General features: G+C 36.3%; 1 protein-coding gene across 3 annotated transcripts; it reads right to left on the bottom strand.

Moving 5' to 3' along the window:
- Nucleotides 1–354: 354 nt before the first annotated feature.
- On the bottom strand, nucleotides 355–18,483 carry LOC131952315 (4'-phosphopantetheine phosphatase). Of its 3 annotated transcripts, none has more exons than XM_059314924.1 (17): nucleotides 18,320–18,483; nucleotides 13,272–13,422; nucleotides 12,852–12,928; nucleotides 12,244–12,467; nucleotides 10,408–10,591; nucleotides 9,579–9,671; nucleotides 9,185–9,353; nucleotides 8,786–8,973; nucleotides 8,572–8,653; nucleotides 8,250–8,350; nucleotides 7,683–7,838; nucleotides 7,082–7,194; nucleotides 6,376–6,463; nucleotides 5,436–5,640; nucleotides 2,886–3,043; nucleotides 2,234–2,403; nucleotides 355–1,226 (listed from the first exon to the last, which is right to left on the bottom strand). In XM_059314924.1, exons 2-17 carry the CDS (start codon nucleotides 13,363–13,365, stop codon nucleotides 971–973), a joined length of 2,358 nt encoding a protein of 785 aa, XP_059170907.1. In that variant the 5' UTR covers nucleotides 13,366–13,422; nucleotides 18,320–18,483; the 3' UTR covers nucleotides 355–970. The 3 variants fall into 3 exon arrangements, with proteins under 3 accessions (XP_059170907.1, XP_059170908.1, XP_059170909.1); XM_059314925.1 differs by lacking the exon at nucleotides 18,320–18,483 and adding an exon at nucleotides 13,949–14,060; XM_059314926.1 differs by lacking the exons at nucleotides 12,852–12,928; nucleotides 13,272–13,422; nucleotides 18,320–18,483 and having other exon boundaries at nucleotides 12,235–12,359.

Genomic DNA, 18,483 nt, shown 5'->3' with positions numbered 1-18,483 from the left:
ACTTTGGTAATATGCTACATCAACTGCAGGAATTTAGGATTTCCTTTCCTGTCTCAGCACACTTGATAAGCAGTGTTATTTTGATGTTATCTTGACTAGTTTGGATAATTTTGGTTGAGTTGAACTTTTTGAAAATAAAATATTGGTATATTTATCAACAACATAATCACATGCTTAAGTGCATAAATGTACATTTTACTTTTTTTTTAAACAAAAAACTGCATACAAAATTTACTGTTTGATAATAATGTATTTGAAACAAAGTTTACAAAAGCTCGGCATCAAACTATATTACTGCATGGAAAGTAAGGATAAGATTCAGTGTAGAAGAGGATGGGGCAGGGGGGGGGGGGGGGGGGCGCCTACCGTGCTGGGTGTCTCTAGCTGGATGTTTTCTACACTGATTAAAACAAACATTGATGACTCATTATGTCTTGTTGGGTAAAAATTAACATCAAATCAAATGTTGACTGATGGGAATGAATTTCTCTTAACTTAACATAAAAAAGAATCAAATTTTTGTTTTATTTTTTCCTCTAGAGATTAAAAATACAAAAGTCCAATTACATTTTAATAAAAAAAAAATATATTTGACCATTAAACCACCAGACTGCCATCAGACCATCAACACACACCACAAGCTGCACTGGAAACATACACTACACAATCAGTGGGGGTTATAGTTCAATCTTTCTTCCCTTAACAGTACTGTAACATAGAGATTACAGAAAAATTCAACCAACACAAGAAATATTTCACCACAACTAGAACATGGAATGCCAGGACAGCTTAATGACTGGGTTTGATGCAGTAACAACATGCAGAGTGGCGCAACAGCAATGACATGGTCAAAATCAGGACTGTTGGAATAGCCTGTACGTTCTGTTTAAGTTTAATATGAATTCATTTTTTTTTTAAGTAACTGATTTATTACTTCCTGAGGCTAGAATGTTCTAGAATTCTTCCATCGCTACCTCCGTGCAGTGCATGTGTTTAAACCTGTACCAGACGAGACTTTCCTCCCCTTCTCAAACTTGAACATGACGCTAAACATGTCCCCACCAAAACGGTTGGCCAACCACTTGTTTTTTATGACGGCCACCTTGAGGGCATCGCAGGCAAATGTGGCATCAAAGTTAGTGTGAACTGCCCGGCCCATGCCCTCTATAACAATGAGATCGGCCTCTTGTTCTTTGATTGTTGCTACCAAGTTTTCATCTATAAGTCTGGAGAAAGAAAGTTGTTTCATTAAAGTTTTCATCTATAAGTCTGGAGAAAGAAAGTTGTTTCATTAAAGTTTTCATCTATAAGTCTGGAGAAAGAAAGTTGTTTCATTAAAGTTTTCATCTATAAGTCTGGAGAAAGAAAGTTGTTTCATTAAAGTTTTCATCTATAAGTCTGGAGAAAGAAAGTTGTTTCATTAAAGTTTTCATCTATAAGTCTGAAGAAAGAAAGTTGTTTCATTAAAGTTTTCATCTATAAGTCTGGAGAAAGAAAGTTGTTTCATTAAAGTTTATAGAGCAAGCTGTCCAAATGTATTCTACAACACATAAAACATTATACATGAGAGCAACACCTTTTTGGTTAGGGTGGCTGAGGCCAAAACCTGTTGCAGGTAGGATGGTTGGCAACACATGTTAGGGCTGGGGTGGTTATCAACACCTGTTTGGGGGTGGGGTAGTTATCAACACCTGTTTGGGGTGGGGTAGTTGACAACACCTGTTTATGGTAGTTGACAACACATCTGTTTGAGGAGGGGTAGTTGACAACCCAACACCTGTTTGGAGTGGGGTAGTTGACAACACCTGTTTAGGGTAGTTGACAACACAACACCTGTTTGGGGTGGGGTAGTTGACAACCCAACACCTGTTTGGGGTGGTGTAGTTGACAACACACCTGTTTAGGGTAGTTGACAACCCAACACCTGTTTGGGGTGGTGTAGTTGACAACACACCTGTTTAGGGTAGTTGACAACCCAACACCTGTTTGGGGTGGGGTAGTTGACAACCCAACACCTGTTTGGGGTGGGGTAGTTGACAACCCAACACCTGTTTGGGGTGGGGTAGTTGACAATCCAACACCTGTTTGGGGTGGGGTGGTTGACAACCCAACACCTGTTTGGGGTGGGGTAGTTGACAACCCAACACCTGTTTGGGGTGGGGTAGTTGACAACCCAACACCTGTTTGTGGTGGGGTAGTTGACAACCCAACACCTGTTGTCAGACTGAAGTACCTGAGATCCAGACAAGGGGAAGCTTGTCCTGACTCCATGATTTTGAACCTGTCCTCCCTCATGGCATCACTGAGGATTGGACACACTTCACTGGCTTTCTTCACAATCCACAGCAGCTCTCCGTACACTACATCATTCAGGCTGGGGTGTGAGTTGGCACATAGAATCACCTGCGTGTACATACAAACTGTTCAATAGCTTATCACAAAATCACACCTCCATACACGTATAAACATTCACAAATCAATCACAACACTAAATCAGAGCAGTTGTCAAAATCATAAAAAAATCTCAGCATAACAATTGCATATGAATAATTTATTCAATGAAAAGCCAAAACTTTACAATTCTATTATTGTATTTGTAACTGATGCTGATCATCTTGTGAAACTTGATATATGCTTTTTTATCCATTTTTACAATCTTTTTAACAAATTATGCTGTTTTGTATACCGTAAAAAATTATATACCTCGTAATATACAGAAAAACAAAAAAAAAAAAAATTCCCTCCCAACTCACATGTGTCTTCCATCAACTGATGTCAGACAATATTTAACCTAAGTGCCACTTCTTACATTGAAGGTCTTTCCCCCCCCCCCTTTCTAACACACATTACTACTGATAATAAAAAAACAAGTAAATGTGACTCACATTGGTGCCTATAGAGAGAAGGTGCCTGGCAAAGGGGAAGATACCCAGGATGATATCGACGCCAGAGTTGTCACAGAATATCACAGCACACTTGTAGGGTTTGGGCTGGCTCATGCGGCTTAACCAGGCATCAAAGTCATCAAACAGCCACGGCCTCTCTGATCAGATGGGGTCATACAATGTAAACAAACTGGTCAGGTAGGGTCATACAATGTAAACAAACTGATCAGGTGGGGTCATACAGTGTAAACAAACTCATCACGTGGGGGTCATACAATGTAAACAAACTGATCAGGTGGGGTCATACAATGTAAACAAACTGGTCAGGTGGGGGTCATGCAATGTAAACAAATGGGTCAGGTGGGGGTCATACAATGTAAACAAATGGGTCAGGTGGGGTCATACAATGTAAACAAACTAGTCAGGTGGGGGTCATACAATGTAAACAAATGGGTCAGGTGGGGTCATACAATGTAAACAAACGGGTCAGGTGGGGTCATACAATGTAAACAAATGGGTCAGGTGGGGTCATACAATGTAAACAAACAGGTCAGGTGGGGGTCATGCAATGTAAACAAATGGGTCAGGTGGGGGTCATACAATGTAAACAAATGGGTCAGGTGGGGTCATACAATGTAAACAAACGGGTCAGGTGGGGTCATACAAAGTAAACAAACAGGTCAGGTGGGGTCATACAATATAAACAAATGGGTCAGGTGGGGTCATACAATGTAAACAAATGGGTCAGGTGGGGTCATACAATGTAAACAAATGGGTCAGGTGGGGTCATACAATGTAAACAAATGGGTCAGATGGGGTCAAACAATGTAAACAAATGGGTCAGGTGGGGTCAAACAATGTAAACAAATGGGTCAGGTGGGGTCATACAATGTAAACAAATGGGTCAGGTGGGGTCATACAATGTAAACAAATGGGTCAGGTGGGGTCATACAATGTAAACAAATGGGTCAGATGGGGTCAAACAATGTAAACAAATGGGTCAGGTGGGGTCAAACAATGTAAACAAATGGGTCAGGTGGGGTCAAACAATGTAAACAAATGGGTCAGGTGGGGTCATACAATGTAAACAAACTGGTCAGGTGGGGTCATACAATGTAAACAAATGGGTCAGGTGGGGTCATACAATGTAAACAAACTGGTCAGGTCGGGGTCATGCAATGTAAACAAACGGGTCAGGTGGGGTCATACAATGTAAACAAATGGGTCAGGTGGGGTCATACAATGTAAACAAACTGGTCAGGTCGGGGTCATGCAATGTAAACAAACGGGTCAGGTGGGGTCATACAATGTAAACAAATGGGTCAGGTGGGGGTCATACAATGTAAACAAATGGGTCAGGTGGGGTCATACAATGTAAACAAACTGGTCAGGTGGGGGTCATGCAATGTAAACAAACTGATCAGGTGGGGTCATACAATGTAAACAAACTGGTCAGGTGGGGGTCATACAATGTAAACAAATGGGTCAGGTGGGGTCATACAATGTAAACAAACGGGTCAGGTGGGGTCATACAATGTAAACAAATGGGTCAGGTGGGGTCATACAATGTAAACAAACAGGTCAGGTGGGGGTCATGCAATGTAAACAAATGGGTCAGGTGGGGGTCATACAATGTAAACAAATGGGTCAGGTGGGGTCATACAATGTAAACAAACGGGTCAGGTGGGGTCATACAATGTAAACAAACAGGTCAGGTGGGGTCATACAATATAAACAAATGGGTCAGGTGGGGTCATACAATGTAAACAAATGGGTCAGGTGGGGTCAAACAATGTAAACAAATGGGTCAGGTGGGGTCAAACAATGTAAACAAATGGGTCAGGTGGGGTCATACAATGTAAACAAACTGGTCAGGTGGGGTCATACAATGTAAACAAATGGGTCAGGTGGGGTCATACAATGTAAACAAACTGGTCAGGTTGGGGTCATGCAATGTAAACAAACGGGTCAGGTGGGGTCATACAATGTAAACAAATGGGTCAGGTGGGGTCATACAATGTAAACAAACTGGTCAGGTCGGGGTCATGCAATGTAAACAAACGGGTCAGGTGGGGTCATACAATGTAAACAAATGGGTCAGGTGGGGTCATACAATGTAAACAAACAGGTCAGGTGGGGTCATACAATGTAAACAAACTGATCAGGTGGGGTCATACAAACTAACTGATTATTATTTACTAGAACAATGGCTGGATTAAACATCTTATACTAGTTGTAACAGTTGTAAAGGGGTAAAAAGTAGACTGGTGGTTCTCATCATTGTTTTACTAACCTTTCAGAAAAATAACACAAATCTAGCTAAGCAAAAAATAATAAATGCATTAAAACAAACCATAAATCTGACCAATGTATTTCAAGAATAAATGAAAAGTTTGTTGTTTTTTTTTTTTAAGTACTGCATCATCAAAGACTTTTAAACTAAATATTTTGACACAATCATAATGTTGAATTATATTGTCTATTTTTATCTTTTAAACACTAATTTAAAAAAATATTTAAAAAACAAAATGTAAAATTGTAAAAATTTACTTTGGAGTTTTTCTTGGGCATCCTCTAGGCTGAACTGCCTGGTTTCCAGAATTGTCCTGATTTCTTTGGCACCCCAGTCAAAGACATTACCAGCTAGCATCCCTAAGACTAGCTGGAGTTGTCTCTCTTGAGGTGGTAGGTCATCCAGTGTCTTCAGCCTGGATGCCAGCAGACGTAGGGCTTGTTCATTCTCAACTTGCTTTTGCTGGCAACAGTTTATATAGAAAGAATACATTTTACAGTAAAGAAACAACAAAGATGAAGAATTTATTTTATGTTAAAGAAACAACTGAATTTGACAAATGAAGTTTACTGTAAACTGTAAAAAAAAAACGAATATGACGAACAAATTTTACAATAAAGGAACAACAAATGAACGTGAATTAATTTTACAGTAAAAAATAGCAACTGAAGATTAAGTTAGAAAATTTAGTAACATCTTTACTGTAGCTCATGAGAATTTTATGACACTAAATGAGACGATTAGGGTTAAGTCTTTTCCTGATAGTGTTGGCTTGAGATAGTTTTAGTTTGAATCAACATGCCTCAGGTTAGACATTTACAGTTTTCATTAACTTCTTTGGTTAAACAAAGTAAGAAGTTTTTGTTTCAGACCTAATGGTCAATACAGCAGATGAAGTCAATAACTTTTTGTGGTCTTGGTGTACATAGGGATACAGTGGTCAGTTTTTACTTTGAAAGTCATCTTTACTTTCCCTAACTTTGAGTTAGGTACTGATTAGAGCTGAGTGCACTGAGAACTCATAATGACTCAATTCTAGGAACTGAGTTTGAGACTTCACTATTGCAAGTCCAGCGCTCTACCACTCAGCCACCCAGTCCCATTTGTTTAATTAAGGTTGACAATAAATGTTTAAAACGTATTGTAGTTATAGGGTCTTGACCAGGCTTAAACTACTCTCAAAGTTGTAGCTGTTACCTGTGAGAAGATATCAGTGAAAGAAAACTCCTCCAAGAAGTGTGTGCTGGTATCCAGGAGGCTGCGCACTGTGAGAGAGCCATAAGCACTGTGGAGACACAGAACTTTCTATTACATGGGAGACACAGAACATTCCATTACATGGGAAGCCAAAGGTCAAAGACAAAACATTTTAAATTTAAACCACACAAACTAGCAGACAAAGTATATCAAAGATGGCAGAGAGTGAGAAAATATTTCATGCAAGAAGTAAAATTATGACGGATACAACAAATAAACAACATAACATAACCTGTAGTATCAGTTTTTGATTTACTGAATTCTCATAATTGAATAGCCTTAATAGTAATTTGTTGTTAAACAATGAATTAGACAATATAAATTACACAAATGACAAATTACATAATGGGTATCAAGCTGAACAAAATACACAATGGCTATCGTACAATACAGATGACACAATATGTATCACATAACAGATATTACTCAATACATTTCACCCAACACAAGAATCAAGGCTCATCATGGATTTTGTTCACAGATTACTCAATACATATCACCTAAGACAAGAATCAAGGCTCATCAAGGATTTTGTTCACAGATTACTCAATACATATCACCTAAGACAAGAATCAAGGCTCATCATGGATTTAATTCAACACATTTTACCCAAGACATTTCACCCAAGACAAGAATCATGGCTCACCAAGGATTTTGCTCAAAGGACTTCAACCTCTCCAAATACTTCATGAGAAACTTGTCAGCTCTTTCTGTGGCATCTGGCTCATGAGCCTGGCTTTTGATGGCAAGGTCTCGAGTCTATGGAGGCAATACAAAAATTTGCTTAATAAATAATTTATTTAATTCAGTGGGTGGACAACTATGGCTAAATGAGATCTCAAGTTTTAAGGAGGTCATTCAAAGTGTGTTTAATTAAAAATCCATTTTCATTTAGTAGGTGTCAACTTTGACCAATTCAGTAAATAAATTGTGTTTTTTTGTTTCTCAGTATAAAAAATTACTACTGTGGAAATAGTGTGAAAAATGACATTTATTTTGAAGCAGTTTCAAGTGGAGCAAGAAATAAAATATAACTTTAAGTACAAATTTATAAATATTTTTTAGTCAAAAAAATTCCCAACAGTATCTTGCTGATTTTTTGGTTAAAGTATAGATCTACACTCAAGCTGGTGTTGTTTTTAAAAACAATTCTAGAAACAATCCTACAAAATGCAAATGTTATAACAACCCAACAAAATGTGAATGTTACAACAACCCAACAAAATGTGAATGTTATTACTGTTTACTTTTGTTGCACTGTCAGCAAAACATTTGAGCCAGTAGTCCCGTGCGTCCTTGTCCTGGGTGAGGTCCACTGTGTCGGGGAAGTAGCCGATGACGTCCAGCAGCAGGGGACAGGGGAGCAGGGCTCTGTCCAGTCTGTTGATCTCTAGCATGGTAAACTGGGGGGGGGGTAGGAGAATAAAGTTTTAGGTTAGAGGTTCTCAAAAGCTGTGACATAAGCCCACATGTTAAAGTTGGTCTCAAACATGATGGTGGGAGGGGGGAATAAATTTTTTCGATTAGAGGTTCTCAACAAATGTGACATACAACCCATAATCATAATAGTTATCGTCTGATTTAGTATATAGTTGTAAAATGGTAATTATGATACAAAATGGGGATTAGGACCATATATCTTGTAAACTTTACATCAATACCATGGAACTTGTACAATTAGTTAGCTAAACCTGACCATCTAGTGCTGATTACTATGAGAACTATTATCCAAACCATAATTTAAAAATTCCAAAATTCCTGGGTTTATAATTGTTAAAAGTTTATAAAGAAATGGTTTGTAAAGGATTTCTTACACTGTTTGCCATTTCTTCAATAACACGAGGGTTGATTTGTTTTGGGCTTGCAAGACCAGAGCTCCCTGCTAGATTCTCCCCCCAGGAATAGCGCTCTGCATCTAAAATGTAGAACATTTTCAATAATTTATAAAAATAATGTGTCTGTTCATCTTATGGTCAAATGTTAGTTCACATTCTAATAAGTTTAGGCAATAAGCTAAGGGAGACTTATCAAACAAATAATAATGTAGAACAGTCATTATGTATTACATGCATAACACTAAACAAAATGGAACTAAATTTTAATTAGTCTGTTGTGTGATTGCCTATACATATCTACCTTCCTCTTCCATGCCCTTCAAGAATGCACCAATAGCACCCAGATATCCCTCATGTCTGAGAAACAAGGCTTGAATCTCACCCTTAGAAGTACACACATATGTTAACGTATCATTCAAAAGTTGGGAACTTTTAAAAACATCTATTTTAAAAAAACTTTTAATAAAAAATTATAATGAAAAAAATTATTTTAACTTTGACAATTTAATATTTACCTTTGACCAGAAATTTATGGCAAATGTGATTGTGTGCATGGTAAAAGGATGCCCTCGTATAAAAAATCCACCAAAGTAAATTTTTTTCACGCCATGCAATTTGGCCTGTAGATAAGCAATCTGGCCAATGTCATTGCTGATACACAGCAACAGGCTCCTGGCCACATCCTCTTTCCTGAACGTTGGCACTGGGTAAAATAAAAACAATTATTATCTTTTATGTGGAAAATATTTTGTTTTTTAAACTATTCCAACATTCCAGCAATTTTGGTGTCTTCTACTGAGAATGGCATTTTTATTTTAAGCAAAATAATTCTTTGGTAGCAAAGCAACAAAGCGGGAAAACTACACACAAAACTGATTTGTAACAAACATTAAACGTAACAAGGAAAACCTCACCACTTTGTTGAGTGTCCCGTGCACATCTGGCAGCTTTACCAAAGCTACTTGCAATGACCTCACCGCTCAGTCCAATGGCAGAATAGTCCCCTCCATAAATGTCCTTCACTAGCATGTCCAGCGACTTGTGGTCACCTTTCTCAGCCAGCTCCAGCAGTTCATCAAACTCCTACATGACAAATGGTTTCAACCAATAAATAATCTTGCAAAATGAAACAAACCAAACTTTAAAAAATTATTTAAAACAGAAAAAAAGTATTTTTTAAAAGTATTGAATACAACTTGGTTAACTTGCCCTATTTAAAATCTTTTTCACAAAATGAAGCTATGCATTGGAAATTAGAGTCTAATTTTTTTTTAAATTTGTTATAATTTTGTAAAATTGAATTTTTACCTTAGCAGCTGTGAGAAGTGACCCTAGGCCCCAGAAAGTTCCGCCACCCGTTGAAGTTCCACCAATTCTTTCAAACTTACTCTCAGACTCCACCTGAGAACAAGACAGACACATAAACAACCGTTTCATTAGAATATTAATCAACAGTTTTGCAAAAATTATTGTTAGAATATTAATCAACAGTTTTGCAAAAATTATTGTTAGAATGTTAATCAACAGTTTTAACAAAATGTATACTTAGAATATTAATCAACAGTGTCTACAAAAATTATAGTTAGAATATTAATCAGCAGTTTTAACAAAACATATAGTTTGAATATTAATCTTTTTTACTCCTAAAATTAGAATACTTTTTCTTATCACTTGGCTGTATGATTTTACATTTGTAAACAAACCAAGAACTATCAATTTTAACACAAACCAAGAACTATCAATTTTAACACAAACCAAGAACTATCAATTTTAACACAAACCAAGAACTATCAATTTTAACACAAACCAAGAACTATCAATTTTAACACAAACCAAGAACTATCAATTTTAACACAAACCAAGAACTATCAATTTTAACACAAACCAAGAACTATCAATTTTAACACAAACCAAAAACTATCAATTTTAACACAAACCAAGAACTATCAATTTTAACACAAACCAAGAACTATCAATTTGTACACAAACCAAGAACTATCAATTTGTACACAAACCAAGAACTATCAATTTTAAAACAAAGCAAGAACTATCAATTTTAACACGAAACAAGAACTATCAATTTTAACACAAAAAAAAAGAACTGACATTTTTTACAGACAAAAAAAGTTTCACTGACCTTACAAAGACTGACACCTGAGCCAATGTTGACCAACAGGTAAGGAAAAATGTCAGAATCAACACCTTGAAACTTGTACTCAGGGTTACCGTGGCGCATGTAGCAAAAAGATTCATCTGCGATGTTCTTCAGCAGGAAGTTGCAGCCTTTGATTAGACACTCCATCTCATCCTCTTTGTCAACTCTGAGAACATTCAGGTATTGGGGATTGTGTTTGGTTTGTGGAGACATTCAGGTATTGGGGATTGTGTTTGGTTTGACATTCAGGCATTGGGGATTGTGTTTGGTTTGACATTCAGGCATTGGGGATTGTGTTTGGTTTGTGGAGACATTCAGGTATTGGGGATTGTGTTTGGTTTGACATTCAGGCATTGGGGATTGTGTTTGGTTTGTGGAGACATTCAGGTATTGGGGATTGTGTTTGGTTTGACATTCAGGTATTGGGGATTGTGTTTGGTTTGACATTCTGTCATTGGGGATTGTGTTTGGTTTGACATTCAGGCATTGGGGATTGTGTTTGGTTTGTGGAGACATTCAGGTATTGGGGATTGTGTTTGGTTTGACATTCAGGTATTGGAGATTGTGTTTGGTTTGACATTCTGTCATTGGGGATTGTGTTTGGTTTGACATTCAGACATTCAGGCATTGGGGATTGTGTTTGGTTTGACATTCAGGCATTGGGGATTGTGTTTGGTTTGTGGAGACATTCAGGCGTTGGGGATTGTGTTTGGTTTGACATTCTGTCATTGGGGATTGTGTTTGGTTTGACATTCAGACATTCAGGCATTGGGGATTGTGTTTGGTTTGACATTCAGACATTCAGGCATTGGGGATTGTGTTTGGTTTGTGGAGACATTCAGGCATTGGGGATTGTGTTTGGTTTGACATTCTGTCATTGGGGATTGTGTTTGGTTTGACATTCTGTCATTGGGGATTGTGTTTGGTTTGACATTCAGGTATTGGGGATTGTGTTTGGTTTGACATTCTGTCATTGGGGATTGTGTTTGGTTTGACATTCAGGTATTGGGGATTGTGTTTGGTTTGACATTCTGTCATTGGGGATTGTGTTTGGTTTATGGAGACATTCAGGCATTGGGGATTGTGTTTGGTTTGACATTCTGTCATTGGGGATTGTGTTTGGTTTGACATTCTGGTATTGGGGATTGTGTTTGGCTTGTGGAGACATTCAGGCATTGGGGATTGTGTTTGGTTTGACATTCTGTCATTGGGGATTGTGTTTGGTTTGACATTCTGTCATTGGGGATTGTGTTTGGTTTGACATTCTGTCATTGGGGATTGTGTTTGGTTTGACATTCTGTCATTGGGGATTGTGTTTGGTTTGTGGAGACATTCAGGCATTGGGGATTGTGTTTGGTTTGACATTCTGTCATTGGGGATTGTGTTTGGTTTGACATTCAGGCATTGGAGATTGTGTTTGGTTTGTGGAGAAATTCAGGTATTGTGTTAGGTTTGTTAGCTTAATCAAAGAAAACTTTCATAACTTAAAAAAGTGAACCTGATGAAGTAAATTTACGGTTTAAATTGTGTGAAATAGTTACACATTTGACTTTAGAAAAGTATGGAATAACTAAATATTTGATTTTAGAAAAGTATGGAATAACTACACATTTCACTTTAGAAAAGTATGGAATAACTACACATTTCACTTTAGAAAAGTATGGAATAACTACACATTTCACTTTAGAAAAGTATGGAATAACTACACATTTCACTTTAGAAAAGTATGGAATAACTACAGATTTGACTTTAGAAAAGTATTGAATAGCTACACATTTGACTTTAGAAAAGTATGGAACAACTACACACTTGACTTACTGCACTCCAAGTTTACTGTTAATAAGCTCTGTGTACTTGTAGGCTCCTCCCCCTGTCACTTTGATCACTTTGTCCATCATGAACTCTTTTGATTGGATGAGATTAGCTTGGATGAAATCCAGGCAGGTCTCGATGTACTTAGTTTCAAACTTCACAAAGTGGAGCCGAATGTTTTCCTGGTCTGTTTCAGAGACGTTGTAGATTGAGCCTTTGTTGGAGCCAAACTAAAATAGAATCATCACACAGCATCAGACAAATCATCAAACAAATCATCACACATCATCAGACAAATCATCAGAAAAATTACCAAAGTTACGATCATTATCAGTCACAAAAACTAAATTCTGTAAAATAAATAAAAATTAGATACAGACACAATGTGTTTTAAAACACTGTGATAAGTTCTAGTACATCTGATGCTTATATTGTGTTCAGGAAAAAGCAGCTTTCGTAACTAAAAATAGACCAGTAAAAAAACTAAAAACTCATCAAGCAGGCCAGCTATCAATTCAATGATCAATAGAAGCAAATACAAGCTTGCAGGATCAATGAATAAAGGGAACGTACTCTTACATCAAGGGCATACACATTTGTATTGAATTACTCACTGAATCAGGCTCATCAAAGACCATGGTTGATTTTTTCTTTACCAAGGAACTGTATGCAACTTTGGCTAAAGATCCTCCTTAAGTATCCAATAAAAAAAAAATGAATATAAAGCATATAAGATTTAGTTTTTGGTAGTTATTTAGGTGCTATACAATGATATTAATGTTTTTCTTTTTTCTATTTTTAAAATTTTAAATCTGTTTTACACCTTGGAAAAAAACCTGTTTTTTTTTTAATTTGAGTATTTTTTTTTCTGGTCTTTTAACAGAACTGGACCAAAGTTCAGTCTGTATACACTAATGTAAAAAAATGTTTCAAAGTTTGGTCAGTATAGAGCCTGTATAGAGCCTACACTAATGTAATAAAATGTTTGCCAGATCTGAGATTGAATGAGAAATAAAACCCAACCTTGAACTTACCTATGTCAATAGCAAACCTTTTGGCATTTCTTATGTTATGAAAGACCTGCTCTGTGGGCAAGTCAATGCTTTTTGCATAACTCTTGTGTGCCATGTGTCTTCTAAGGTTATGTCCCTTGTATCAGTATGATCAAGATCCAATATCAAGGTACTGGAGACAATAAAAGGAAAAATATGTATGTAAAATATGTAGAGGGGTTGTATGTAGAGCGGTTGTGTGCTGTGGGATTTAGATATTTATTCTGTCAGAAATTTAAAAAAAATTTAAAACCAATATACAGAGCCAAAATTGAGCAAAAAAGACTAAGCTTGAACATGTTAGTGGATAATCCTTATTAGCGGGCCCCTTGAACTGTTATGTCAACAGGGGTACATTGGTTTAAGTCTTGCAAAAAATGCCTCAGTAAATACAGTCTCTGTGTAAGTCAATAATAAACTAGACAAAACAAAGCTCAGTTGTTCCGTCATACCAAACCATGCTAAAATAAACATGAAAAGAAATATAGGAACATTTTAAAATGTGTATGCACAGAATCCAGTTATAAAGCAACCTGACTTAAATAGAACCTTCAAAACACATATTAGTATAATATCAGGTTTTGAAAACATCTGTTAGTTTAAATAGATAACATGACTATTAAGTATTGCTATGCCAAGAACTTGCAAACATCACTTACACATCAACAGATAAGGGCTCTAGCACTGGCTGCTGCTATATCAGCACTGAAGTGGGAACAGTGTATTCTAGTGGACATGTGCTGATCCTGGGACACAGTTTTTACACACACATATCTTTACACTCATGCAATGTCCTACACCCTGTGCACAGCCCTTACCTTTATCTCACCAAATTATTTTACTACAAGTTAGCAGCAATAAATGCCTAGTCATTACACTATTTAAGACAACAGGGCATTGACATGACCCACTAGTGCACAAGTACCACATTTTTAAGATAAATAAAAGGAACATATCAATACGATACTTAAAACAGGAAGTTTACAGTACCTATTTTACTATTAGTTTTATGGCAACATATTGCTTTACAATCATCACACCAGTTACTTCCCTTAGTACACAACAGATCTACTTATCAGAAGTTTACAGTATCTAATGTAATCAGGTAGCCTTTTTTTTTCTGGCAACACATTTTTCTCTCACCTCATGCCATATCAATAATGAACCCCCCCCCCCCTCACCTCCCACTAAATAGTCCCACCCTTTCAAAACTATAAGGGACAACCAGCAAGGCACACCTTAGTCTGAACTATTGTAGACAATAAAACATTTTCAATTTAAAGCTTATTTGAAAGGCAAATTTATCCAAAATGGCCCTTCTGATAAAAGCAGTTGGTAAACTGTTGGAAAATAAAAAATAAATGCCTGATGTGCAGAGGTCGGCTCGCTTGACACAGTACCCACCTTAATTTGATTCTGTTAATGTAGAGATCTACAGATCTATATTATTATTATTATAGCAAAAATGAAGAAACCTTAACGAAAAAAGTTAGTGTTAAGGTTAGTATCATAGTCTATAATACAAATAATTTTTCAATTCTCTTAATCATTAACATAAAGTTACTTTATATAAACAGATGAACCATAGTGAACTATGTGAATTTTTATGGTTATTCACAGCTGAATAGTAGGCAGTTCGATTATCCACCACCAATGAACTTTCCTGGCATCTTGCAAAATCCAGTGTGCTTTTATCAGACTTCCGAAATTTTCATGAATTCTTTATCCATAATGTACTTAACTCTAAATAAGAGCAATTTTATAGCCCTCGACGATCCACAGTAATCAAGGAAGTCTTTATACTTTACATGTTCAAAGGGAAATCTTTTGCACAAAATAGAGAGAACAATACCGACTTTTCTTTCCTAGCAGATGTTAAGTTATATAAGTAGTACTATTTACGTGTGCAGAAAAAACATTTTTTGGTTCAAGAAGGTAATAAAGCAAGTTACAAAAATTAAACTAAATTCTGATTTTTATGCTTAAGAAATGTATTTCCAGTTTGTTTTTATCAAACACTTTTTACAAAATTGTCACAAACATTTGAGCGGGTAAGGCGCCATATAATAATTATCAAACCCTCAAAACAATATGGGAGGTACAAGCACGTCTGAAAAGCACTTCTTATGTCTTAATCGATCTTGTATAACTATGTTTCGGTAAAAACGTAATAATTTATTTTCAAGTTAAGTTGTGTTGATAAATAAAGTTTATGTTAAGATAAATGACAATAAATAAACATATATGATCTCGGGATGAGGTCGAATTTAAAGAATAGCAATGTGAACTACTTACCTATAGGTGACGCATAGGCTAATTTAGTAATTAATACAATAACAAATAGCGGCCTTCTCTTAAATTAGTCTAAGTCTTAAATAATAAATAATTAATAAATAGGCCTAGAGGCTACCCTATTGCCCAGTTTTTACGATAAATGATTAGTTTGGTTATTGAAAGATATTAAATCCCATTGGCCTATTCCCAGTGGTATTTTATTTTTATATAATTTTGCGTGAATAAAAATCGTAATGTTATTATCAAGAGCGTTCAATAAAACTGAATTTAATTTAATTTAAATGATTTAATATGTTTGCCTCCTCCTGCCCTAGGCTAGGACCTAGACCTAAAATTTGCCGGTGATAGGCCGTTTGGTTCATATCTTCCGGGTTTCTTTGTTTATATTATAGATGACTTTGCACAGAAAGTTAATATATGCTAAATTGACTTAGTTTACTAGTGTGCTACTCCGTGCTAGCTATTATTGATTACTTTTTAAGTTTTTTTTTTCTAAACAAAATTTTTTTGAGATTTTCATCAAAAGCAAAATGAGATCTTAAAGAAATAAGGCTGATGCTAGCCGGAAAAAGATGCACATGCGCAATGGAGATAAACTACGACTTGCCTTAGCGGCGATGTTTTCGATGGTACTGCGCATGCATGTGTTTACAACAGCAGAACCCTAGCCCTAACCCCAACCCATCCCTAACCATAACTACTAATCCTAGCCCTAACCCTAATTCTAGCCCTAACCCTATCCCTAACCCTGGCCATAGGTCACTGTGCATGCGCAGAACTATCTTTTGCCGACTAGGTGGAGACGTTGGGGCATAAAAATCTTTTTCCGAGTAGTCACTTCAAAGAAATAAATACTGAATATCATAGTCTGGCGCGTTGCTTAGATGGCTGGATTGACCTCTGACCCTGAAACGTCACGCGTCGTTTTTAGACGGTTTTTACGTTTATTTTAGGGGTTCTATCCACGACAAATGAAAAAACTGTTAATCTCGCAAATTCTCATCATTATTTTAATGCAGAATGCTAATAAAATGGATAATATGCCTTAGAATGCCAGAAAAAATCGAGAGATTTGTTGTTGTAAATAATGAGAGGATTTCTAGTGGAGCGCTCTCCGTAAAAACTGAACCGCCGCTAAAAACGACCGACCTCCGGGGAAAACGGCCCGACCTCCTCTAAATTAATATATAATTGAGATATTTACCTTGTATATTTACATTATTATTGATTCTGGTTTCCAAAATCTTATCCCAAAATGAGGTACCCACGCTGACATTTCTATCCGCTATTTTTAGTATCATGACGTCATTGCTACGCTAGTTGCCAGACTGAAACAACTAGTTTTTGTTTTTTACGGAATGAACAGTTAAGTCTAGTATTTTAATTATAACTCAATTGTAGCATGTGTGGAAAAAGTAAAATTATGGACATTATTGTTGTATTAGTAATTTTATTAGTATATTGATTTTTTCTTCACTGTGGGCCGACAGTTGCTGCATTCGTGACCGGTGGTTAACCTCGTCAACGCTGCGTGGCCTATTCGTTTATATAATCAGTGATGCTCGTTCAGTGGCCTTTTTCAGAGCTAGGCCTAATTACGGGCGATTTTTAGACTTAATTGATCGGCCGTTAGCCCTTTTCATTGCTGCGTATTTTTAAAAAATGCTCGTTCAGCTGCCTTTTTTTTGGCGCTAAATAATCTGTTTACGGGCATTTTAAGCGTTTATTTATTTATTTTTTAAAGCTAGACGTAGATCTAGTTAAATATTTTTTATACAGCTGGCTGTCTAGCATGCCTGATATGTGAACTTTAAAAAAAAAATGACCGAACTTTAAAAAAAAAATGACCAGAAGTAGGGAAGTAGGTCTGTTATTCAATTTGCTTGAAGAAGGGGGGGGGGGGGGGGAAGAGAGAGAGAGAGAAGTGAAGACACCGACCATCTCGTGTATGCGTGTTCATTCTATGACGTGTACTATAGGTCACGGTGACCCCGCGACCGTGGTGGGATTTTTCATCCACAGGATAGTAAACTTAAGCAAGCAATCACGCGAGTGACGATGTTTGGAGATTTTATTTTAAAAAAATAATCACATACGTCATGTTTTCAAGATGAAAAAAAAATGTAATGTAAAAAAAAATACACTAATACCATGTATGAACCTCAGCTGCCACGCTGTTGACTCAATACAATGTGAATTGAGTGTAAAATGTATTTGTATTTATAAACTATCATAACTATTACTATCATATTATTTTAAGCATATTTATTATTTAAAATTAGAATTTGAAATAAAAATATTTATTATGGTCATTTGATTTATGCAGGTGTTCATTACTTCATAAAATGGTATGAATATCATGTGGAGTAGAATTTAATAAATAATAAAATAACTAGATCTAGTTTTATTATCAACGAGTTGCTTTTTGTTATTTTCCGGTGAGTAAATTACCTAAGCTGACGCAATTACCATGGCGGGAATTAAAAGCTCGTGTACACAGGTCCACGACGTCATGTTATGCCGGTCGAGGGCCAAGAACGCTGATTTGTCATTCATTTTCCATTTTTGATTAATTTTCAAATTCTCTATTTTCTCGTCAACCGAGTAAGCTAGATATTTAAATGAGGTGTCAAATGTTCTCTTAAGGGGTAAGGAAGTTAATGGTGTATTTGAAATAACATAGAATATTTTATTTAAAAAAAATCCATAATTCAACCTAGAACATCAATACTCACATTATTTTAGAATTAGATATTTTTCAAGAGACGAATTGGGATACTAGATCTATAGGCCAGAGATTTTCGTCAAAATCATCAAATAGTAATATTAATTCTAATCTATTTCTGCAATCCAGGCTAATTTCAACTTGCACTCGAAACCATTTTCATTTGTTGTGTTT

This window comes from Physella acuta, unplaced genomic scaffold (genome assembly GCF_028476545.2).
Source record: "Physella acuta isolate Inbredline_101_S28 unplaced genomic scaffold, ASM2847654v3 ptg000865l, whole genome shotgun sequence".
Classification (NCBI taxonomy): domain Eukaryota; kingdom Metazoa; phylum Mollusca; class Gastropoda; family Physidae; genus Physella; species Physella acuta.
This window is presented reverse-complemented; position numbering and strand designations above follow the sequence as displayed.

Excerpts from the sequence above, each read along its gene's own strand:
- LOC131952315 (XM_059314924.1), bottom strand. The coding sequence starts at position 13,365 with ATGGCACACAAGAGTTATGCAAAAAGCATTGACTTGCCCACAGAGCAG. Across the intron at positions 12,929-13,271 it reads AAGGTTTGCTATTGACATAG|GAGGATCTTTAGCCAAAGTT; the intron begins GTAAGTTCAAGG and ends TGGATACTTAAG. Across the intron at positions 5,641-6,375 it reads TCACTGATATCTTCTCACAG|CAAAAGCAAGTTGAGAATGA; the intron begins GTAACAGCTACA and ends AACTGTTGCCAG.